The sequence below is a fragment of the Phocoena phocoena genome, chromosome 11 (genome assembly GCF_963924675.1).
Source record: "Phocoena phocoena chromosome 11, mPhoPho1.1, whole genome shotgun sequence".
NCBI lineage: Eukaryota > Metazoa > Chordata > Mammalia > Artiodactyla > Phocoenidae > Phocoena > Phocoena phocoena.
In genome coordinates, this window is record NC_089229.1 from 85,214,515 (window position 1) to 85,234,756 (window position 20,242).

At 38.8% G+C, this 20,242-nt stretch overlaps 1 protein-coding gene across 3 annotated transcripts in view; it reads left to right on the plus strand.

The window, feature by feature from the left end:
* ABCC9 (ATP binding cassette subfamily C member 9) overlaps positions 1-20,242 on the plus strand; it is a 143,663-nt gene that overhangs the window by 102,399 nt on the left and 21,022 nt on the right. For all 3 annotated transcript variants that reach the window (XM_065887483.1, XM_065887482.1, XM_065887484.1), the window contains 2 exons: positions 3,490-3,582; positions 14,220-14,322. In XM_065887483.1, the coding sequence (XP_065743555.1) occupies positions 3,490-3,582; positions 14,220-14,322 (196 nt within the window). The remainder of the gene's footprint in view (positions 1-3,489; positions 3,583-14,219; positions 14,323-20,242) is intronic.

Sequence of the window (20,242 nt, forward strand, 5' to 3'; positions counted from 1 at the left end):
TAACTTTAAGAGGTTGGAAATTTTTAGATTGGATCATTTAACACGCCCTTGAATATCCAGCCAAATAAATAAAAGATAGCCATGGATTGTAAATTCTTCTGTTAATATAAGATTTGTCATTTGCTGAGATGTTAAAAAATTAAGTGAAATATAGTACCAGTTGTTTTGAAATTTCCAATTTAACTTTGAAGTCCATGCTTTAAATAATACAGTACATTTTATATTATCGCAGTAATCACTTTATTTCAGCAAACACTTATCAAGCATTGTGTGTTGTAAATAACTGTGTAAGCCATGTGGCAGAGGAAGAGATCAACATGGCAAGGAACGATTCTCAAGAAACTTACAGTCTCTTGGGAAGATAAAAAATAAATAAGGTAACCCTTATATGTGGATCAAGTGCTGGAATAGGAAGGCAGGTATTGAGTTTATTCAGTAAAATGAAAAGATTTAATAGGACTTGAGTGCAGGGAAAATGAAAAAAATCAGGTAACAAGAAAAGGCAAGATTATTGTTGGGAACCTCTGGATATATCTGCAACATTTCTTAATTTAAAAATATATATATAGTTGTTTCTCCCTCAGGGCTATGAATTAGGATCCTTCAAATGTTATGTTAAATCAAATGCTATGTTAAATCTAGGGATGCGTTTTCATCCCTAGCTTCTTCCCTTTGCTTGTAGCAAGTTCAGACCAAAAGGAAGAGGCTAGCCATCAAATTCGCTCTTTCATTTCTTCTGGTATTATTGTTTCGTTTTGTTTTCTGGTATTATTGTTGATGCTGCTTGCTGGAGGGGCAGAAAAGTTCAGATACTTCATTTCTGCTGGCTGTTTCCAAATCTCACTTTGCTTTCTCACCACTGATATTCAACCATCATGGTTTACTTCAATCTCATACTCATTTGGGCCTGTTTTCACTCCTGGGCAATAAAAATTGAGTGCCAAAGCCAGGCACATATTCTTAGTTCATTACAAATTTGAATTGTGAATTCTGTTCATTATAAGTAAGCATAATCCGTTAACATTGATAGTTAAAATATGCAGGGGATGAATTATTTTTAAAGGAACATTGATAATGGATTATAAGCCATTCTTATTTGAAATTCTCTGAAAGTTCGCAAATAGGACCGCATGATACTAAATCTCACAGACAAAAAGACCCTTCTAGATATTGAGGTTCTGCAGGACTCACCCATGCTGGAAAGCTCAGGCAGTTTAACAGACTTTTTTTTTTTTTTTTTTTTTTTCCGGTACGCGGGCCTCTCACTGTTGTGGCCTCTCCTGTTGCGGAGCACAGGCTCCGGACGCGCAGGCCCAGCGGCTATGGCTCACAGGCCCAGCTGCTCCGCGGCATGTGGGATCTTCCCGGACCGGGGCACGAACCCGTGTCCCCTGCCTCAGCAGGCCAGGCGGACTCTCAACCACTGCGCCACCAGGGAAGCCCTAACAGACTATTTTGTAAACACCAAAGGGAATGAAGGTGGGGCACTAGCTACAGGACATGCCATGAAATTTTGAATATCTAAAATCAAAGACCTCATGTGTGGTTAGCTCTGTAAGTAAGCGTTTCCTGCTTACAAGAAAACATGATCAAGCTGTACCCTCACCTTTTTGGTTCCATAAAATACAGTCCTATAAGCAGAGTTTCCTCCTTCCTCATTTTTTCCCTTTCATGACAAACCTCAATGTAGTGACCACCTGTTACTTGTGTCAAATTTACAAATAGCCACTTTTCTGTTTAAAAATAGCAGACTCTTTACATTCCTTCATATTCATCCTCCTCCCCCCCTCTCTCTTTCCCTCCCCTCATTGCAGTTTCTGAAGTGAGTAAATCCATTTTAGAAACTTAAAAAAAAAAGACTTTGCGTTTGGTTGTGGGATGACCCAGGCAACCCAGAATGGCCTAAGATTATGTAACTAACAGTTGAAGATTACGTTAACAGTGTACTCAGTTCCCTTGACTCTGGAAGGTGAATGTTAGCACTGCTACTCTCATTCCCTCGACCCCAAAGACCCCGAGAAAGACAGAAAAAAGGCTGAAAAGAAAAAAACAGGCATGTTTTGAAATGTGTGATATAAATCTTAGCCTATTTTCTAGAAACGCTAGCTTATGTGATTTAAAAAGTTATCATGAGTGTGCATCTTTATGGAAAGCGTCCTACTCAGACATTTGTCCACCAGACATTCATTGAGTGCTTTATATACCTGTAAATATATATTTACACTCGGAGGACCAGTGAATACAAGTTCCATTTAGGCAGGGATTCAGTTTCATTGTGGCAGAAGCCAAACTCGTTACCTGTTTCTTCAAATATCTTTATTCTCTGTCCCCCATCCTGGTAAATAGTACTGTCGTTTTCCAAGGCTGCTGAGTAATTACCAAGTCATATTTGACTCTCCTCTCATGTTTCATTTTAGTTTATTTTTTAATTGAAGGATAGTTAATTTACAATGTTGTATTAGTTTTAGGTGTACAGCAAAGTGATTCAGTTATACACACACACATATATTTATATTCTTTTTCAGATTATTTTCCATTATAGATTATTACCAGATATTAAGTATAGTTCCCTGTGCTATACAGTAGGTTCTTGTTGTTTACCTACTTTATATATGGTAGTGTGTATATGTTAATCCCAAACTCCTAATTTATGTCTCCCCCCATCCCCTTTGGAAACCGTAAGTTTGTTTTCTATATCTGTGTGGCCCTCCTCTCTTATTCACTCTGCTACGAGTTGACTGTAGCAGTTTAGAAAGCTACTTCTAGTAGGCTATCTCACAATCTCCCCTTATTTTAAATTTCACCCACATCACAATAATTAAGAACTTAAAAAAAAATTTCTTACATAGACTATCTTTACTCACTGATTCTCTTCCATCCTTTACACTGTCTCCCAAGTTATGTTGCTTCAACCCAGCTCTGATCATTTTATTTCTAGTCCTCAGTGTTTTTTCCCAGACCATCCAGGATCTTCTACAGTCTAGCCCTGCCCATTGTTTTTCCAGCCTTTTCCCACTACAACACAAAGGATTCTGGCACCAGCCAGATTGAACTTGCCAGTTATTTAGTCTTCTGTGCTTGCTCTTGTTTGTTCCCTCAGCTGGAATGCATTTCTTCTTGTCTGTTTGGTTGAAGCCCTCCGCATGCTTACGATTTGGCCTAAATCTCCACCTGCTCAAAGAAAATATTCCCCATCTCCTACATATAAATTAATTGCTCATTCCTCTGTGTCCCCATAACAGTTTACTTTAGCTGTGATACAAAGCTGATATCTTTGTACAACACATAATATTCAGCCTGGACCCGTATTTATTATACATACTTATCTTTCCCTTCCTCTTTAGATTGTAAGCTGTTGAAGTTCTTGTTAATTGAGTGCTAGAGGAAAATAGTTGCGATGACAAATAATAACCTTAATTTAGAATGAATGCAGTAGTCTTCGAGTCTGAAGAAGTGTGAGGTTTATTTTTGCACTTGTCTCTGTCCTAGGGATCTCCAGGAACTTGATGATACTACCCAGCTCCCTCTGCTTTGCCACTTCTCAGAAACTGCTGAAGGCCTCACCACTATTCGGGCATTTAGGTGAGTAAACATGTTTTCCTTTTGTTGTTTAGGCAGTTACATCATCAACAAGTATTTACCTACATATAACTGATCATTGCTCCCATTTTTGAATGCCCACTGTGTGCGTGGCCATGTTCTAAACTAGTAGTAAGAAAAATGTGGCAGTAAATGATCACAGAGTTTAATCTTTTGAAATTTTAATAAGGATAAAGAAAGAATTAAGCATCATGTTGGAAGGATACTAGCTGTGGGATTTAGACCAGGCTTTTAAATTCCCTAGCCTCATCTCTGAAATGGGGAAATCAGTTTCGCTTCTTAGGCTTGTTGGACTAATTGATATAATGCATGTAAGGTACTAACCACAGTGGTTAGCAGAAAAACACCCAACATAGAAGTTAAAATAAATGTATTAATAATAAAAGAATTATTACACCAAAGTTATTTTAGGATTTAATCAGTTTTCTTGAATGTTGGTAAATAGAGTAATATCCCAAGCTTTTCACCAAGAGTGTCTGCTTAATACACAAAGAATTACCTGACCCTGTTTTCCCTGTTCAGGTAAAATCAGAAAAGAAGGTGGCATCATTGAATGTTTCATTTACTCTAGAAAATCAACATCTTGAAGTATTATATATTTCTGCAGTGCTAAATGCAAACATGTATTGATTTCTGTTTTTAAATTAATTAAATTTTTTATACAGCAGGTTATTAGTTATCCATTTTATACATATTAGTGTATGTATGTCAACCCCAATCTCCCAGTTCATCCCACCACCACCCCCCACCCTGCTTTCCCCCCTTGGTGTCCATACATTTGTTCTCTACATCTGTGTCTCTATTTCTGCCTTGCAAACCAGTTCATCTGTATCATTTTTCTAGATTCCACATATATGCGTTAATATACGATGTTTGTTTTTCTCTTTCTGACTTACTTCACTCTGTATGACGGTCTCTAGATCCATCCACATATCTACAAATGACCCAATTTCATTCTTTTTTATGTCTGAGTAGTATTCTATCGTATATATGTACCTCATCCCCTTTACCCATTCGTCTGTCGGTGGGCATTTAGGTTACTTCCATGACCTGGCCATTGTAAAAAGTGCTGCAGTGAACATTGGGGTGCGTGTGTCTTTTTGAATTATGGTTTTCTCTGGGTATATGCCCAGTAGTGGGATTGCTGGGTCGTATGGTAGTTCTATTTTTAGTTTTTTAAGGAAGCTCCATACTGTTCTCCATAGTGGCTGTATCAATTTACATTCCCACCAACAGTGCAAGAGGGTTCCCTTTTCTCCACACCCTCTCCAGCATTTGTTGTTTGTAGATTCCCTGATGATGCCCATTCTAACCGGTGTGAGAGGATACCTCATTGTAGTTTTGATTTGCATTTCTCTAATGATAAGTGATGTTGAGCATCTTTTCATGTGCCTCTTGGCCATCTGTATGTCTTCTTTAGAGAAATGTCTATATAGGTCTTCTGCCCATTTTTTGATTGGGTTGTTTGTTTTTTTAATATTGAGCTACATGAGTTGTTTATATATTTGCAGATTAATCCTTTGTCCATTGATTCATTCGCAAATATTTTCTCCTATTCTGAGGATTGTCTTTTTGTCTTGTTTATGGTTTCCTTTCCTGTGCAAAAGCTTTTAAGTTCCATTAGGTCCCATTTGTTTATTTTTGTTTTTTATTTCCATTACCCTAAGAGATGGGTCAAAAAAGATATTACTGTGATTTATGTCAGAGTGTTCTTCCTATGTTTTCCTCTAACGATTTTATAGTGTCTGGTCTTACATTTAGGTCCATAATCCATTTTGAGTTTATTTTTGTGTATAGTGTTAGGGAGAGTTCTAATTTCATTCTTCTACATGTAGCTGTCCAGTTTTCTCAGCACCACTTATTGAAGAGACTGTCTTTTCTCCATTGTATATCCTTGCCTCCTTCATCATAGATTAGTTGACCATAGGTGCATGGGTTTATCTCTGGGTTTTCTATCCTGTTCCATTGATCCATATTTCTGTTTTTGTGCCAGCACCATATTGTCTTGATTACTGTAGCTTTGTAGTATAGTCTGAAATCAGGCAGTCTGATTCCTCCAGCTCCATTTTTTTCCCTCAAGATAGCTTTGGCTCTTTAGGGTCTTTTGTGCCTCCATACAAATTTTAAGATTTTTTGTTCTAGTTCTGTAAAAAATGCCATTGGTAATTTGATAGGAATTGCATTGAATCTGTAGATTGCTTTGGGTAGTATAGTCATTTTCATCAAGAACATGGTGTATCTCTCCATCTGTTTGTGTCATCTTTGATTTCTTTCATCAGTGTCTTATAGTTTTCTGAGTACAGGTCTTTTACCTCCTTGGGTAGGTTTATTCCTAGGTATCTTATTCTTTTTATTGCAATGGCGAATGGGAATGCTTCCTTAATTTCTCTTTCTGATGTTTCGTTGATGGTGTATAAGAATGAAAGAGATTTCTGTGCATTAATATTGTATCCTGCAACTTTACCAATTTCATTGATTAGCTCTAGTAGTTTTATGGTAGCATCTTTAGGATTCTGTATGTACAGTATCATGTCATCTGCAAACAATGACAGCTTTACTTCTTCTTTTCCAATTTGGATTCCTTTTATTTCTTTTTCTTCTCTGATTGCCGTGGCTAGGACTTCCAAAACTATGTTGAATAATAGTGGCAAGAGTGGACATCTTTGTCTTATTCCTGATCTTAGAGGAAATGCTTTCAGTTTTTCACCATTGAGGATGATGTTTGCTGTGCGTTTGTGGTATATGGCCTTTATTATGTTGAGATAGTTTCCCTCTATGCCCACTTTCTGGAGAGTTTTTGTCATAAATGGGTGTTGAATTTTGTCGAAAGCTTTTTCTGCATCTATTGAAATGATCATATAGTTTTTCTTCTTCAGTTGTTAATATGGTGTATCACATTGACTGATTTGCATATATTGAAGAAACCTTGCATCCCTGGGATAGATCCCACTTGATCATGGTGTATGATCCTTTTAATGTGTTGTTGGATTCTGTTTGCTAGTATTTTGTTGAGGATTTTTGCATCTATATTCATCAGTGATATTGGTCTATAATTTTGTTTTTTTGTAGTATCTTTGTCTGGTTTTGGTATCTGGGTGATGGTGGCCTCATAGAAAGAGTTTGGGAGTGTTCATTCCTCTGCAATTTTTGGGAAGAGTTTGAGAAGGATGGGTGTTAGCTCTTCTCTAAATGTTTGATAGAATTCACCTGTGAAGCCATCTGGTCCTGGACTTGTTTGTTGGAAGATTTTTAATCACAGTTTCAATTTCATTTCATTACTTGTGATCGGTCTGTTCATATTTTCTATTTCTTCCTGGTTCAGTCTTGGAAGGTTATACCTTTCTAAGAATTTGTCCATTTCTTCCAGATTGTTCATTTTATTGGCATAGATAGAGTTACTTGTAGTAGTCTCTTATGATGCTTTGTATTTCTGCAGTGTCCATTGTAACTTCTCCTTTTTCTTTTGTAATTTTTTTTTTTTTTTTTTTTTGTGGTACGTGGGCTTCTCACTGTTGTGGTCTCTCCCATTGCGGAGCACAGGCTCCGGACACACAGGCTCAGTGGCCATGGCTCCCGGGCCTAGCTGCTCTGTGGCATGTGGGATCTTCCCAGGCTGCGGCACGAACCCGTGTCCCCTGCATCGGCAGGTGGACTCTCAACCACTGCGCCACCAGCGAAGCCCTTTTGTAATTTTTTTGATTTGAGTCCTCTCACTGTTTTTCTTGATTAGTCTGGCTAAAGGTTTATCAATTTTGTTTACCTTCTCAAAGAACCAGCTTTTTGTTTTATTGATCTTTGTTATTGTTTCCTTCATTTGTTTTTCATTTGTTTCTGGTCTCATCTTTATGATTTCTTTCCTTCTGATAAATTTGGGTTTTGTTTGTTCTTCTTTCTTTAATTCCTTTAGGTGTAAGCTTAGATTGTTTATTTGAGATTTTTCTTATTTCCTAAGGTAGGATTGTATTGCTATAAACTTCCCGCTTAGAACTGCTTTTGTTGCATCGCATAGGTTTTGGATCATCGTGTTTTCATTGTCATTTGTCTCTAGGTGTTTTTTGATTTTCTCTTTGATTTCTTCAGTGATCTCTTGGTCATTTAGTAGCACATTGTTTAGCCTCCATGTGTTTGTGTTTTTTACAGTTTTTTCCCCTGTAATTTATTTCTAATCTCATAGCGTTGTGGTTGGAAAAGATGCTTGATATGTTTTCAATTTTCTTAAATTTACCAAGGCTTAATTTGTGATCTACCCTGGAGTATGTTCCATGTGCACTTGAGAAGGAAGTGTAGTGTAATCTGCTGTTTTCGGATGGAATGTCCTGTAAATATCAGTTAAATCTATCTGGTCTGTTGTGTCATTTAAAGTTTGTGTTTCCTGATTAGTTTTCTGTCTGGATGATCTGTCCATTGGTGTAAATGAGGTGTTAAAGTCCCCCACTATTATTGTGTTACTCTCGATTTCCTCTTTTATAGCTGTTAACATTTACCTTATGTATTGAGGTGCTCCTCTGTTAGGTGCATATATATTTACAATTGTTATATCTTCTTCTTGGCTTGATCCCTTGATCATTATGTAGTGTCCTTTCTTGTCTCTTGTAACATTCTTTATTTTAAAGTTAATTTTATCTGATATGATTATTGCTATTCCAGCTTTCTTTTGATTTCCATTTGCATGGAATATCTTTTTCCATCCCCTCACTTTCAGTCTGTATGTGTCCCTAGGTCTAAAGTGGGTCTCTCGTAGACAGCATATAGATGGGTCTTGTTTTTGTATCCATTCAGCGAGCCTGTGTCTTTTGGTTGGAGCATTTAATCCATTCACATTTAAGGTAATTATCGATATGTATGCTCCTAGTACCATTTCCTTAATCGTTTTGTGTTTGTTTTTGTAGGTCCTTTTCTTCTCTTGTGTTTCCCACTTAGAGAATTTCCTTTAGCATTTGTGGTAGAGCTGGTTTGGTGGTGCTGAATTCTCTTAGCTTTTGCTTGTCTGTAAAGCTTTTGATTTCTCTGTTGAATCTGAATGAGATCCTTGCCAGAAAGAGTAATCTTGGTTGTAGGTTCTTCCCTTTCATCACTTTAAATATATCGTGCCACTCCCTTCTGGCTTGTAGAGTTTCTGCTGAGAAATCAGCTGTTAACCTTATGGGAGTTCCCTTGTATGTTATTTGTCATTTTTCCTTTGTTGCTTTTAATAATTTTTCTTTGTCTTTAATTTTTGTCAGTTTGATTACTGTGTGTCTCAGCGTGTTTCCCCTTGGCAGGAGTTTATCCTGCCTGGGACTCTCTGTGCTTCCTGAGCTTGAGTGGCTATTTCCTTTCCCATGTTATGGGAGTTTTCGACTATAATCTCTTCAAATATTTTCTTGGGTCCTTTCTCTCTCTCTTCTCCTTCTGGGACCTGTATAATGCAAATGTTGGTGCATTTAATGTTGTCCCAGAGGTCTCTTAGGCTCTCTTCATTTCTTTTCATTGTTTGTTCCACAGCAGTGAATTCCACCATTCTGTCTTCCGGGTCACTTATCCGTTCTTCTGCCTCAGTTATTCTGCTATTGATTCCTTCTAGTGTATTTTTCATTTCAGTTATTGTATTGTTCATCTCTGTTTGTTTCTTCTTTAATTCTTCTAGGTGTTTGTTCTTTAATTCTTCTAGGTGTTTGTTAAACATTTCTTGCATCTTCTCGATCTTTGCCTCCATTCTTTTCCGAGGTCCTGGATCACCTTCACTGTCATTATGCTGAATTCTTTTTCTGGAAGGTTGCCTATCTCCACTTCATTTAGTTGTTTCTCTGGGTTTTTATCTTGTTCCTTCATCTGGTACATAGTCCTCTGCCTTCTCATTTTGTCTATCTTTCTGTGAATGTGGTTTTCATTCCACAGGCTGCAGGATTGTAGTTCTTCTTGCTTCTACTGTCTGCCCTCTGGTGGATGAGACTATCTGAGAGGCTTGTGCAAGCTTCCTGATGGAAGGGACTGGTGGTGGGTAGAGCTGGGTGTTGCTCTGGTGGGCAGAGCTCAGTAAAACTTTAATCTGCTTGTCTGCTGATGGGTGGGGCTGAGTTTCCGCCCCTGTTCATTGTTTGGCCTGAGGCAACCCAGCAATGGAGGCTACAGGCTCTTTGGTGGGACTAATGGCGGACTCCGGGAGGGCTCATTCCAAGGAGTACTTCCCAGAGCTTCTGCTGCCGGTGTCCTTGTCCACATGGTGAGCCACAGCCTCCCCCGCATCTGCAGGAGACCCTCCAACACTAACTGGTAGGTCTGGTTCAGTCTTCTATGGGATCATCGCTCCTTCCTCTGGGTTCTGATGCACACCCTACTTTGTGTGTGCCCTCCAAGATTGGAGTCGCTGTTTCCCCCAGTCCTGTCAAAGTCCTGCAATCAAATCCTGCTAGCCTTCAAAGTCTGATTCTCTGGGAATTCTTCCTCCCGCTGGACCCCCAAGTTGGGAGGCCTGATGTGGGTCTAGAACCTTCACTCCAGTGGGTGGACTTCTGTGGTATAAGTGTTCTCCAGTTTGTGAGTCACCCACCCAGCAGTTACGGCACTTGATTTTATTGTGATTGCACCCCTCCTACTGTCTCATTGCAGCTTCTCCTTTGTCTTTGGATATGAGGTATCTCTTTCAGTGAGTTCCAGTGTCTTCCTGTCGATGGTTGTTGAGCAGTTAGTGGTGATCTGTATTGATTTCAATTAGAGATTTTTCTAACCTAAGAAATATTTGTATTACACATATGTATATATATATACATATAACTGAGTCAAAAAGTAGAATATAAAGATACAGCCACCATCTACAAGATGCATCACAGAATTTCTACATAAATCTACCTAGGTTTCATTGTGAAGCATTTATACTTTCCACAGTGGTGTGTTTTCCCATCAGAGTGTGCAGTGCCTCTTATTGGAGATGGTAAAACCATTTATTGACTTTGAATGTAGGTATTAAGATAAGATTTATGTTCTAATAGTAGCCAGCAATGCCCAGTGGTACTCATAAGTACACCATATTAAAAATTACATTTTTCACCAAACAAGTCCTTTCAAGTTAATTTATTTGAGTTTTGAACACATGCTAGCTGCTACTCTTGCTGTGGATATAGAAAGACTCCAAAGACATGGCCTTTTGTTTCTAACCGAGATAAATACCACAGAGAAAATGGATGGGATAACATGGCAGGTGGGGGATAATCATTGACTGGATTCAGGCAAGCTGGTAGGTGGAAGAGTTGATGGGTTCAACTGAAAACAGCCTCTATTTTCTTGGTGAAGAACAAGGTCAGGTCATTTTCCGAGAGTGCTGAGGACTGGAATCACATAAAGCATTTTGAAGGAAATGATGATTTAGCATGAAAGAGAAACTTGATCAAAAGTCAACCTTTAGGGCTTCCCTGGTGGCGCAGTGGTTGAGAGTCCGCCTGCCGATGCAGGGGACACGGGTTCGTGACCCGGCCCGGGAAGATCCCACATGCCGTGGAGCGGCTGGGCCCGTGAGCCATGGCCGCTGAGCCTGCGCGTCCGGAGCCTGTGCTCCGCAACGGGAGAGGCCCGCGTACCGCAAAAAAAAAAAAAAAAGTCAACGTTTAGTTTTTTCACTTACCTTCTTCACCAGACACATGAGCAGAATTTGGCTTGACTATTTCTAATTTTACATCAGGAAAATTCTAGAGAGCTGTAAGAAAGACAAACTGTTACATGACATCTAAGACGTGAATGATGATTGGAAGACACGAAAGACAACCCAACTTTTATGTAGCAGTACATGCATCAGAGTCATCCAGATTTAGATCTTCCACGGTTCATTTTTAAAGTAAACGTAACGTACCACCAACATCAGCGCTTTTAAACGAAAGGAAGTTTTACAATGTGGGGATAGTTTTGCTACCATGAAAAAAATTCTAGAATCTTCACATTTGGTAACCTGTGGTTAAGAATCAAACACATTCTCTTCCATCTATTTCTTCCTTTCTTTCAGGCTAGTCAGAGTCCCCAGAGTCCTCAACGCTTTGGAAAGTTCATATTTACTGATTAGGCTGCTTTCCTCCCCTGCGTTCAGGGTTCGCCGTGTGCTCACAGGCAGTCGTGAACTCCCTCAAGTAGTTTACCACCAAAGGATCACAGTTAAATTAGACTGAGATTTCAGTGACCTTTCCTGCTTTTTTTTTTGTGGTCTGACAGAATAAAGGTCTAAGAATGTTCAAAAGATGAGCTGGATGTGGATGAAAATATACAGACTGAGTGTGTCAAAGTTTCCATTAGGAAAACAGAAGGGTTCTTGCCAAATAGAAACACACAGAAAGAATGTTCGCTGCATTTCCACCCCTCCCCTTTCACTGCTGCTTCAGATTGTTGCCAGCTCCATTTACAAACTCTTTAAGAGTATATCTGCAACAATATCCCCAAACTAAAGGAAGAGTAAGGAGAGCCCCAGACAAAGCACTTTGTCACAGTGAAGTGTTTGATGTTCATCTCAAGTGGAGTCCGCAGGCTTTGGTCCAAACGCCCCCCACCCCCACCCCCAATCTCTCCATCACCACAGCCCTCTAGGGAGAAGGCCCTGTCTCCTCCAGCCCCTGAACATGTTGAGTTTTCTCACTTCTGTTCCTTTGCTCATGTTGTTTCTGATACCTCCAGTGCTTTGTCCCCCTTGTTCACCTGAAAAATTCAGCCCATTTCTTAAAACCTCACTCAGACCATCTTCCTAGTCCTTTGTGAAACTTACTTAATCCATCTTTCCCCACCCTCCACCCCATTCCCTACCATTCTGATCCTCTGATCAGTCCAAATCATCGCCTTCCTTTATGTTCACGTAGCATTTTGCGCATAGGGCCATTATGATTGGCTTCTGTGTTGTGCCTTCCTTACTTGTTCATACCATGCTTCCTTCCTTCACTAAACAATGGGCTCCTCTAGGGCAGAGGTCGTGTCTTATTCGGACATATATATTCTAATGTCTCACCTAGTGCTCGTGCTTGATGAATGTTTCTGACATTCTAACATGCAAATACAGAATTGGCTATATCTGTTTACAGTTGAAATCCACTATCTCCGTAAATCCTGTAACCCTATGAGTCATCCTACCTTAATTATTCACTCTGTCCATCTCTAAAAGGGTCATCACCAGGGTAGTCCTCTTTCTCCGTCTGCTCAGTCCCGCCCCAGTGCGTTGCTATTCAGCACAGGTCCTCCTGTGCATGGCATTTGGGTCAAGGCTACATAACTCAAAGTGAGGTCATTATTTGGCTCTGGTGGCTGTATCCTTTGATTAGTGTAGCTCAGATGTTGCTGTCTGACTCAATTATCTGATTTTTCTGGTTTGGCATATTGGAATGATCAGATTGATTGGATAAACATCAAGTATCTGCTTTATATTGGCCTGTATGGACGGCTTCACGGTCCAAGTGAACACCCCACCCTGGACTTCTTCATTTTTGACATAGTGATTGCTTATTATAAACTTTTGAAAATTGATTTGAAGATCTGGGGGGACTTGGAGCAGTCTCTTATCAAATAGGAATTACCACCGGGCTGTCAGATGAAATTTGGCTGCTTCTTGCAAACATAATACATAGACAGGAGGTCTGTGTAAGATAAGCCATGGCCACAGAAAATTGAACAAACCTTTGGCATTTCCTCCAGCCTTCAAACTAGTTATTTTGGTTCTCTGATCCAGCTTTCCATTGTTTCTGTTACCGAGGGAAAATAATTGAAAAATAAAAAGAGGCTATTTTTGCGATGTAGAAAAGATTTATCACCATGTAACGTGAGTTTCTTGGGGAAGTAGCTCACACGTTCGAATGGATGAGGTTTTTATTAGAAGTTTCCTTTATAACACAGGTTACACAGAATTTGATCTGATTATGTTAATTCCCTAGAATGAACTTAATTTGGCCAAGAATCAGTATCTAAACTGTGTGTGTCATAGACCCTTGTAAGCACCACACACCAAGAGTTTCTTTCATGTAATGACCATTCTTACAAATAGTTTGAAACTTTGGGATTATATGATATCTTGCTTAACAAGGACATCTGTCATTTGCAAGGACCCCCATCCTCCACTTCTTGCCACTTCATTTTCCTTCTTTGAGTCCCAGAAACACTGAGCAAAAAGAAAAATTTTTAAGTATATATTTGCCTGTTACAAATGCATATTTTCCTGTCTTCCCTGAGTCTCTTCTAGTACCTAACACCCAACTCCAACCATGCCATGTGGAAAAGTAAAACACATGCAATAAAAAGTAGGTGGAGTATGTTGCATCTCTGTACAACTTCTTCTGGTTTTTGTAGGGCACTTGCGACATAGACCATGCCTTGTTTTCACGGCTACCATCATTATGTGGAAATTTATGAAACAGTCTTTAATAGGACTTTGTCATTGGAAAGATTCCTTTCCATAGCAGGGGTTGAGAAAGGAAGGAAACACTGCACCACACCATCTCTCAGTAAGGGTGCAGGAGAGCAGTAGCAGCTGGCCTTTATTTGCAAGTAGGAGTCCATTTACTAGTCATTCCACCCCATCAGTTTGTCACCGTGTTGAGTAAATAGTGTAGTAGGAAGTGTGACTGTTTTTTATTATTTCTCCTGTTGTGTAGCTAACATCATAATATTTTTGTTTTCGGCAGGCATGAAACCAGATTTAAGCAGCGAATGCTGGAACTGACAGACACGAACAACATTGCCTACTTATTCCTCTCAGCTGCCAACAGATGGCTAGAGGTCAGAACGGTATGTTCATTGCATGATTTTGGAATGGAAACCACACAGAAAAGAGGCCTGATGCAAAGAGGAAGACAGTTGTAAAAATTAGGCTTCCACTGAGATTCAGCACTCGCTTTGCATTTTCTGAACTTTAAAATAGCTCAGGATTGTTTATGTTACGGGTGAAATTTGTCATAATGTTTTTAGCTAATGGCAAGACAAATAGCCCCAAATGCAAAAATTCATTTTGTGTTCATTAGTCGCTAGATTATATAAGTTAATGGAATAGCAAATATTTGTATAACTTCAGGTTTTTTTTTCAAAAGAGCACATCTGACAAGTGAACAGATGTACTCATTTACTCAACTGAGCTGGACCGACCTGGAAGAGGTGGCGACTTTCTCTCTTTTAAGCCCGTGGAAGATCATGTTAGCCCAAAATGTAAAACATTGTGATGAATCATCTGTTGCCTTCTCCTGCCCTCTATAAAGTAGAAGAATGGGCACAAGCTTTGACATCGTACAGACCTGGTCTAGCAAGTTAATGAATTTATCCAAGTCCCAGTTTGTCATTTGTAAAATAGGAGCAAGAATGTTCCCTCATGGGGGTGTTAGGATTAAAAATAATAATATAAATCCCCTGGCTCACTGATTGGCAAGTGCACTCAACAAATGTCTTTTGAATGGTTGGATGGATGGATGAAAAAATGAATTGAAACAGTACCTGCCCTGGTAAGTGGTTAATAAGCCAACCAGTTGGGGTATGAATGAAGTAGGAGACAGGTGAGACCCAAGCCCCACAGGGAAGAGGATGTTGTTTGCAGACTGGTCTGCATAATGAATAAGACACTTTGGTAGTAATGATGAGTTGACCGTCATCTTTTTTAAAAAAATAATTATCTCTCAGTTTGTGAAAAGGAAAAGGAGGTTTACTCATGCAGTTGTAAGAACCTCACTTCTGCTGATTCATCACCCCTACTACCATATGCACGCTTTCTTTCAAAACTCAATGGACCAGAGAGGGCAGATGGTAATGGGAATTTGACAAAGTTGAAATGAAGGAGCCCAGATTAAAATCTGAGTTGTTGACGGATGGATACAGATTGGTAGGGAATCTTGGATCCCCCTGTGAGCTGTAGTTGCCATGATTTCTCATGGTTTACAGAGATTCTCTACTACTATATTAGTTATTGTGTAGAAATTATCCAGCAACATAACACAATTATATGTCACAAATTTTAGGTAGGAAATTTCTTACGGGTTGCTGTGGGGATTGGGAGGGGGCAGGGCAGATTCTCCTGAATAATCTATAACTAGCATAAAGGCAGCTGAAGTGTTTAGGACTTAGAACCAAAATATTATTCCTAGATCTTACCCAGACCCTAATTCCTTGCTTTAAGCTTCTGTTTGTTTAAATCTGTTTTCTCCAAGGAAAAGAAATCATATCTGATAACAGAACTAATGATGAAATAGCTTCATCAAAGAATGTCCTAATATCACAGGGAGAAAATATCAGTAGTTACCTTTGTATTTGATTTTCCTGAAGTTGAAGATCAAGTATGATTTTTAGGGGCAAGTGTGTTTGCTTTGGACTTGAGGTGAGTGTCTGACCTGACTCCTGCTTCTACTCTTTAGCACTTCCTACTGTCAGGTTAATGGACAAATGTTTAACAAGAATCTTCAAGCAAACCATATGTTCTGCTCTCATAGCCAGAAGACAAGATATTAGAGCCTTCAGACTGCCAAGAAAGGGAAGGTCAGGAAAAATTCAGAGAGGAACAGCAGCCAGATTCAGAATGGGTTAGTTTAGCTTGACTCACACTCCGCTACTTAAACACGCCCCCCCCCATTAAAGGCAGCTGGACCTACTTGAATATAAAAGAATTCTAGTTCTACCTGCAGAAGTCTAAAAAAAAAATACTTATATGTGAAAAAGGAAGGGTGGAATCTGCCATTCATTCTGTTACCTTATAACACATTTGTCTTTGTGTCTTTTCTTTGTTTTCTGTGTATCATACTCTTTCCATGATTTGCTGTCTAGCCTTACCAGATCTCTCCCTTAAAAACCAACACAAAAACATTAAAGAATCCTTTGCTTCTATTTCTGATTAGTAAATATAAAATTTGGTAAGAAACTTGCTGATTTACTGCAACATTCCAGGCGTATCTGCTGATAGAAGTCAAGGTCCAAAGTCCTTTGTGGATGATTTGTCTCTTTCATCTATTGAATTTATGTATCGGTAAGTTTATGTGGGTATACACACAACACACACACACACAGACACACACACACACACACACATGCTTCTAGACAATCCCAGAGATCCAACGTAAAACAGATTTATTCTCTTTCTGTTCTTTGGGTATACCGAAAGTTTTTATTAGAATCAGAATGTTTAGAATATTAGAATATTTATTTGGATATAAATGCTATAATCTAAGAACATATGCCACAGTAGGGGTGTTGAATGAATAAAGTAAAATAAAATGAATAAAAATAATGAATAAAGAATTTAAAAATGAGTAATCTCCAATAAGGAAATAACCTTTCTCCCGATCATATACATGTAAATGACCTCATTACTACTATGCTTCTATGGATGTGTCTGCATCACTGGAGATACAATTTCCATTTGAAAGAAATGGATCTTGTGTCAAAAATATGAGAAATATGAACATTGAGAAACAGGACCTTGGAGACTGGGGTGTGAAATGTTCTCCGAACCCCACAGCTGGACATACTCTGCCTTGTAAGTCATTTACAAAAAATAAGTAATGAAAATTTCTATTTGGCCCAGTGACTCTGTCTGCATGGACCTTATCTACAGTATCAACACAGCCCCCTCCATTCCCTGTTCTCTGATATCTTACTCAGCAAATTAACAAAAATATCTGCTGTAGCAACTATTCTTGGAGCTCCCATAGCAGAAGCACAGTTAAACCGTACCAGGAGGGGGGCAGCATTGGGCATAACTCAGAAGACGCCAACAGAGTTCCTGATGCAGATCTGGGTATTTCACCAACCCTAATTCATGGACTCATGACCCAAGTGGAGAGAAAGAGGAGAAAACTTACCATAGTTTTCTGTGGCTGTTTTTCTCTTCCCTTTCTCTTCATTCTCAATTTTAGCTTTCCAGAACAATGCCACTGAATTCTGTGGACAATCTCCAGGAGAAGGAAGGGAAACTAGAGTAAAAGCACCATTTTTAAATTCAGGGAAATCCCTGAGCCCCATCCATTTTTTTTTTAATTATCTATTTATATATATATATATATATATATATATATATATATATATATATATATTTACATATGGCTCTTCTTTCTTTTCCTGGTCATGTTAGGTAAGTGTTAAGACAATTACAAGTTATTCCCTTTCTCTGGCTGAACAGTGTTCCCTATGGAAGATGTAGCCCTACCTACCATGTTCATTTCATAGTTATTCTGAATTGGGAAAAAAATAAAGTTCACAACACACTCCAATTAAAAAGGACAAGAATCTAAAAGAATAAAATAGTTTGGCTGGTAGAAAGTAGCCAGACTGTGACCACCCAGGTTACTTTGGCAGTGGAGGGCAGTGTTTCGCCTCTGGGTGCCAAGTGAAGTGGGCCACAGTCATGTGCAGTGTGTCACGACAGCCTAACCTTTGAATGCTGCTTACGTTCTTTTGTTCAGCACAGGGTTTTCTCTTCATCCCTCCGAACTAAACAATTCCAGTTCTTTGGCATCGGTGTTTCCATTTACGAAAATTGTGTAACTCTATCTAAAGGGTGTCTTTCCAAGGCTTTGTCTTGCTGTGTATGGTGAAAGGATAAAAGAAAAATCACATCAAGAAGCCAAAAAAAAGTCTTTAGAATCAACAGGCTAAAGTGAAAATAGTCTTCAGGGTGAGCTTGCATGAGAGTGTATTGTGTGAAACAGCACAGAGCTTTTTTGTATGTTCATAACTCCATTATAGACAGGTGTGCGTTGATCTTGTAATGTGAAGACCCAGGCACTCAGTGGAACCATAGACGTGGACTTCTGAGGGCTATGTGAAGGAGAAAGGTAGTGTTGTTGATAACTATTTACAAGGGTGTGGTATGGAAAATTAACAGTTTTTACTATAATCCCACATATAGATAGAGAAATTATTGAATCACTAGAAATCTGATAAGAGGCTTCTCTTTTGACATAGGAATCAAAGGCTTCCCTTCTGGAGGGGAGTGTTGAACTCACAAAGTCAATGGAAATTATAATTTATCACTATACTTATAAAAATGTCCTGCTGTTGGGCCCTCTCTGAGAGTGGTCATTCACGTATGTAGTAGCTTCTATTTCCTAAGTAGAATCTCTCATTCCATTGTATCGTTTTGACTGAAGGCGTTTTTCATTGAATTGGTTGGGTAGGATGTAGAAAGCCTTAGCAGAAGAATTTGTGCTTCTAGTAATCCCTCCTGTGTGTGAGTTATTCAGACTATCTGCTTCTCCTTTCTTAACTTACTGCCTTTAAGCCATTTTGTTATTCACATGTTTGCGATGGAAAGGAAAGAAGGTGTGGAAAGGTAGAGTCACTTTATCATTCATTAAACTTACTGTTTAATGGTAAAGGAAGTGGAAAACTGGAAGCTAACATAAGCTCTATCAATTTCTCACGTCTGTTACTCTTGTTGTATTTGAAAGAAAGTGATTGGAATTTAGTGGTTTTGCTATGAGATTTCTTGATAAACGTTATGCACAAAGGAGCTTCCTCTCTTATGCAGATTGAGGTAAAATTCTGATCAAATGCTTCCAAAAAATCTCCAGTTACTTTAAAAAAAAACGTTATTGAGCAGAAGTAGTAATCCTGAAGTGAGCTGAAAAGTATCTCATCGATATAACTAGAAGACAGCACGAATAGCACTTTTTTAAAAAAGAAAATGATGAAGAATATTTTTATGAGAAATAACCGTTTTAGATGCTAAACTGCAGACATTTTGGCTTTTAAGCTCTTGTATCTATTTGAACTTACTAGACTGTGGAATTGGGAAGTGGGTTCATCTCCTGAAAAACTTGCTCTAAAGGTGCTTCAAAAAGTTATGCATTGGACATATATACACTACCAAATGTAAAATAGATAGCAGTGGGAAGCAGCCGCATGGCACAGGGAGATCAGCTCGGGGCTTTGTGACCACCTAGGGGGTTGGGATAGGGAGGGTGGGAGGGAGATGCAAGAGGGAGGAGATATGGAGATATATGTATATGTATAGCTGATCCACTTTGTTATACAGCAGAAACTCGCACACCATTGTAAAGCAATTGTACTCCAATAAAGGTGCTACAAAACAAAAGAAAAAATAAGAAAAAAAATGAGACAAGGCAGGGAAAGCTGTTGGCACACTGCCTGCCATGTGACAAATGACCAATAAATGTTAGTTATTATTTTATTATTAACTAAAAAAAAAAAGAGAGAGAGAGAGGAATAAAGCAGGTGACTTTTATAACTTCTAGCCTTTTCATATTGTATCTTATTTACAGAGAGGAAAAGTGGCCCCAAAAGTCTGTCAATATAATATAAATGTAGCAGAACAAGGTGTAACAATCGTTAGGTCATGTGCATTCCAGGGATAGGAATAGGGTTTGGGGAGGCTGCCTGGCACGTTTATGTTGCACAAAGCTCTTCCTCCCACAGAGCCTTCTCTTAGCCCTATGCTGTTAAAGCCCTATGAGATTTGTATCATTAAGTACATGTTACACAAGTGGCTATTTAAGGTTACACAACCAGAAGAGAGAGTAGAGGGTATGTGGAATACTTATTGACCTCTTATGAATAAAAGCTCCTATGAATTAAAAAAAAAAAAAAGCTATGCCTTTTTGCTGAGGTGTCAAAAACATCTCTTTACATTATCTTTACATGTAAATGTTGGTATGTTCTATCTACTGGACTAAGAATTAAAATAATGTCTAATGATCATACTGAAAACCTTACA